This window comes from Mastomys coucha, unplaced genomic scaffold, assembly GCF_008632895.1.
Source record: "Mastomys coucha isolate ucsf_1 unplaced genomic scaffold, UCSF_Mcou_1 pScaffold14, whole genome shotgun sequence".
In the NCBI taxonomy this organism is placed as follows: domain Eukaryota; kingdom Metazoa; phylum Chordata; class Mammalia; order Rodentia; family Muridae; genus Mastomys; species Mastomys coucha.
In genome coordinates, this window is record NW_022196896.1 from 131,104,721 (window position 1) to 131,109,494 (window position 4,774).

Here is a 4,774-nt window from a genome sequence, read left to right on the forward strand (position 1 = left end):
TTGTCTTCCAGCCCAAAAATGAGGTGTGAGGAGGCCCAACTTCCTGAGAAGGTGGCGTCCCCAGTCTCCGCCTTACCTCTCTCAGTCTCTCTAGCTCATTCTGGAGGGTCTGTCTGGATACCTCCACCTCGATCATCTGCTGCCGGAGTGTCTCGTTGTCATCTTCGGCTTTAGCACGTTTCTCCTCCACGGTCTCAAGTTCATGGTGTAATCTGACAGACACATCTTTGGCTACCTGCATTGGACACAGGGGATCATGTCAGGATATGAGATCTGGGGGATGCCGAGGGAGTGACAATAGTCGGCCTCAGAGGCAGGATCATTAAGGAGCTTAGTTATAGCAAGAATTCAGGAAATAGGTGACAGACCTATATTTAATGGAAGAAAGCTCTACGTGTCGAGCATCTCTGATCCAAAAACCCAACATCTGAAATGCTCCAAAATCAGAACCACTTTCAGGCCCAAACACTTTGAATAAAGAATACTGTCTTAACTAGTGTCTCTATGCTGTTATAAAACACCGTGACCAAAAGCAGCCTGGGAAGGGAAGAGTTAATAAACCTTACAGTTCCACAGCATGGGACAGTGTTGCTTCCTGACTTTTTCCCATGGGTCGCTGGCAGCCTGCTTTCTTACACCACCGGGACCATCTGCTCGGGGATGGCACTGTCCAGAATGGGCAGGGCTCTCTCCTGCCAATCATCAATCAAATGTCCTACAGACATCTAAAGGCTCGTCCTACGGAAGCACTTTCTCAATTGAGAGTCCCTCTTCTCAGGCGTGTCTAGCTTGTGTCAAGCTGACAAAAAAACTATGCAGCGCAGACACTCAACAAATAATTTAAAACATGAAACTACATTATGAAGGAGAACGTGGCTTTCATAAACGACAAGGCCTGGACAGACCTTGTGTTTCCTTGTGGAGTACCACCAAGAATGACAATTCTCCTTGAATTCACAAGCTTTCTGTCAAACATACACACACACACACACACACATCACATATATATATATATATATATATATATATATATATATATATACACACATACATATATGTATATACTTTTTTGGTTTGGTTTTTGGTTTGTTTTTTGTTTTGTTTTGGTTTGGTTTGGTTTTTGGTTTTTTGAGACAGGGTTTCTCTGTATAGCCCTGGCTGTCCTGGAACTCACTCTGTAGACCAGGCTGGCCTCAAACTCAGAAATCTGCCTGCCTCTGCCTCCCAAGTGCTGGGATTAAAGGCATGCACCACCACCTTACAAATTAATATTAAACACTACTGTATACACTCGATGTTCCAAATAATCCAATTTTTAAAGATGTCTCTGCTTCTAGCGTGTTAAAACCTTGCAAGCTTCAAAGCAATGAACCTTTTACTTTCTTCTTAATTCTCTTTATGGTATTTTGTGTACATGAGCGTTCTGCCTGCGTGTTTTGTATGCAGTGCCCATGGAGGCCAGGAGATAGTACCAGATCCCCAGGAACTGAGGTAGTAGATGGTTGTGAAGCACCAAGCTGGTGCTGGGAATGAAATCCAGGTCCTCTGCAAGAGCAGCCAGTGCTCTTAACTGCTGGGCTTTCCAACCTAAAGCTCCTTTATTTTTTAAAAGTGACTGGGAAAAGGCTGTAGGAGAACTTTAAATTGCCCTTCCTTACACTGAGTGACAGTTAGTGGCTGACAATTGAGAACTGAAAAGATTATTTCTGCTGTATGGAAGGCCAGATGAGATCTCACTCTAGATGCTGGAGGACACCCTGTATAATCCACATCTACATGAATGATTGTACCAGGGCGACTCTGCCATCCACACTGGGAGCAAAGGGCAGATATGCTGGGGTTTCTTCTCAGTCACCTCAACCAGTGAGTCTCACTCTTCCTCTCTCTCTCTCTCTCTCTCTCTCTCTCTCTCTCTCTCTCTCTCTTGGTTTTTCGAGACAGGGTTTCTCTGTGTAGCCCTGGCTGTCCTGGAACTCACTCTGTAGACCAGGCTGGCCTTGAACTCAGAAATCCACCTGCCTCTGCCTGCCAAGAGCTGGGATTAAAGGCGTGCCCCACCACTGCCCCACTCCTTACTCTCTTTAAGATTTATTTTATTTCATGTGTAGAGGTATTTTGCCTACATATATGGTCTATATATCATGTTCATTTCTTGTACCCACTGAGACCAGAAGAGGGCATGGTAGATTACGGAGATGGAGTTATAGATGGGCTGTAAGCCACCAAGTGGATGTAGGAATTGAATTCAGTCCTGTGCAAGAGCAGCAGTCAAATGTGTTGGGCGGTGTCTGGAGTTGCTGTCTCAGCACCTCACTCACCTTCAAGTCTTGCTCCAGGCTTCTGATAAGTTCCCCGTCCACCTGCCCTGTTTCCGCCACTCTCAGGCTCTTCTGCTCAGCTTTCCTGAGTCGGTACTGCAGGATTCTGCAGTTCTTGTTAGCACGGTCCAGCTCTCTCCGGAGCTCCTGCAGCTGGTACCCGTCCTCCTCCAGATAGCTGTCTCTCATCTCCTCCATCTCTGCACGGAGCTCATCCAGCTCGTCCTAGGAATCCAAACATGGAAGGTGAGCCAGACCCTAGCAGGAGAGAGCTAGAAGGGGGTAGTTCTCTCCAAGAGAGCCCACCCCACTCCATCCAATATACCACATGTCACATGCCTACGCACACCCATTGATCAGCTAGTGGCCATTCCGGGTGAAGCAGCAAGGGACCGCTGGAAATCCTCATAGGAGATGATAATGTCACCAACTATTCAAATCTTCTAACAAATGCTCTAAAACTCAGTCACTATGATTCCCCACAGCTTCTATCTACATACATACATACATACATACACATACACACACACACACACACACACACACACACACACACAGTTTTTTTTCCAGAAGTAGAATCTGCTTTGCAAATAAAATAATTAAGCTTTCAGATCCAAGCCAAAAGCACAGCTTAAGTACTAGGATGAACCAGACAGAACTTCCCCCTCTGAAGGACATAAACTTTAGTAGGGTAATAACTGTTGATTGCCCTGGAGTTACTGCAAGCTTGCAAACATCTCTAAAATCCTATTCCACAATACAAATGTCAGCACTAAGTGACTCTATCTAATTAGAAACAGTTTCCATTATTTCAAACACACACTGAGTTTGTTTTCTTCCTCCAATCTCCTATCCTGCATTTCCCAGACCTTCCATCTTTACTATAAAGATGAGCACTCTCTAAATGTAAAAACAGAGTCCACTGTTCTACACTGAGCTCTGGCCTTAGGCCAGATCAGCCTGAATATCAAAATGAAATCATACTAAGTTTCCCATACCACCAAACAAAAAACTGTGTTGTTATGTGACCTTCTGAAAAAACCAGGAGAGAGCTGATAGCCAAATGTCCCAAACAGACCAGTTTTAATGCCATGGTAACACACTCCCCCTCACTTTAAACATCACCTGAGGTAACCGGATACCTATTTTTCTCTGGTTTGGTCTCCTTCGTCCTGCCTCTCAAAGAGAGTAACTTTGAAACAGCCTACTTTGTTCTTTGTTACTGCTTTCTTCAGTCTTTCTCAGTCTATAAAATCAGCCTCAACCCAAGGAACTGAGAAAGGAGGTGAGCTTGATTCTAGAATTGCAGGTAAAACCATTTCCCTAACCGAGGCTGTGCCTCGGGCTCCCTGCTTCCCTCCTGCTCCACAACCCACGCTCCAGGAAGCATTGTTATCGTCTCTGTGGGTGACTCTCCTTCCAGGCTCGCAAATCCCAATTCCAATTCAGGTTTCGGCCTCAATCCGAAGCAGAAGCAAATCCTTCCAAGGCTCTAAGCTTCCCCTCAGGGCTCCAAATCCTAACCAGTCTAAATCTCTACCTGCAGAGTTAGCCTTTAGTATGTAAATTAAATGACTCCACCCAGTACCAAAACCCTCCAGGACTTTTCCTTTCTCAGAATTCCGACCGACATCCCTTCTCAGGGCTCCTCAGGGCCCTCAGCTCTTACCCGCTTCTCTTCCTTCCTAGAATGTGTAAAGTTCCTGAGGAGACTCCCTGACCAGCCCCAGGGTGTGAATATGTGTATTTCTCTCTCTCACCCCCGCCTCTCTCAGTCTCTCTCTTTCTCCCCCTCCCATCTTCTTATCACCATTTTAGTATTATTTGTGTATTTTTTTTTCCATGTTCTTCAACCTACCCTTAACGTAAGCCATGAAGGCCCGAAACCTTGTCTGCGGGCCCTTCTCTGTATCTGGAGCAGCCTAAGGCACACAAGGGGCTCTCAAAAAATGTTTGTCGAATGAATATGCAGAAACATCATCAACATGGGAACTCAAACTTCTGCTCCAATCTTGCAGTCTAGTTAAGAAACCTCCCCAAACCAGTAAATGTTGCTGCAGACTACAGAATACATAACCTACCAAAGTATCATGAATTATTTTGAGAAAGATCTATATAGGAAGAATATTAAGGAAAGCATTCTACTGTTTCATAATTTGCTTAATAATCGGTTATTCAAATGCCTACGAGTAAGATGTGCTCAGTTATTCCTATTTATTTTGTTCAATTAATACTGGGGCTCAGGAAAAATAAGAAACTCTCTCACCCACACCAGAGCGCCCTATAGCCAGCCCTCACCCACACCAGAGCGCCCTATAGCCAGCTCTCACCCACACCAGAGCACCCTATAGCCAGCCCTCACCCACACCAGAGCGCCCTATAGCCAGGCCTCACCCACACCACAGCGCCCTATAGCCAGCCCTCACCCACACCACAGCGCCCTATAGCCAGCCCTC

The 4,774-nt window shown here is 45.6% G+C and overlaps 1 protein-coding gene across 10 annotated transcripts in view; it reads right to left on the bottom strand.

Moving 5' to 3' along the window:
• The window catches only part of Mtcl1 (microtubule crosslinking factor 1), a 119,723-nt gene that overhangs the window by 105,295 nt on the left and 9,654 nt on the right, over nt 1-4,774 (bottom strand). For all 10 annotated transcript variants that reach the window (XM_031368635.1, XM_031368633.1, XM_031368629.1 and 7 more), the window contains exons 2-3: nt 2,319-2,543; nt 77-235 (exon numbers count right to left, since the gene is read on the bottom strand). In XM_031368635.1, the coding sequence (XP_031224495.1) occupies nt 77-235; nt 2,319-2,543 (384 nt within the window). The remainder of the gene's footprint in view (nt 1-76; nt 236-2,318; nt 2,544-4,774) is intronic.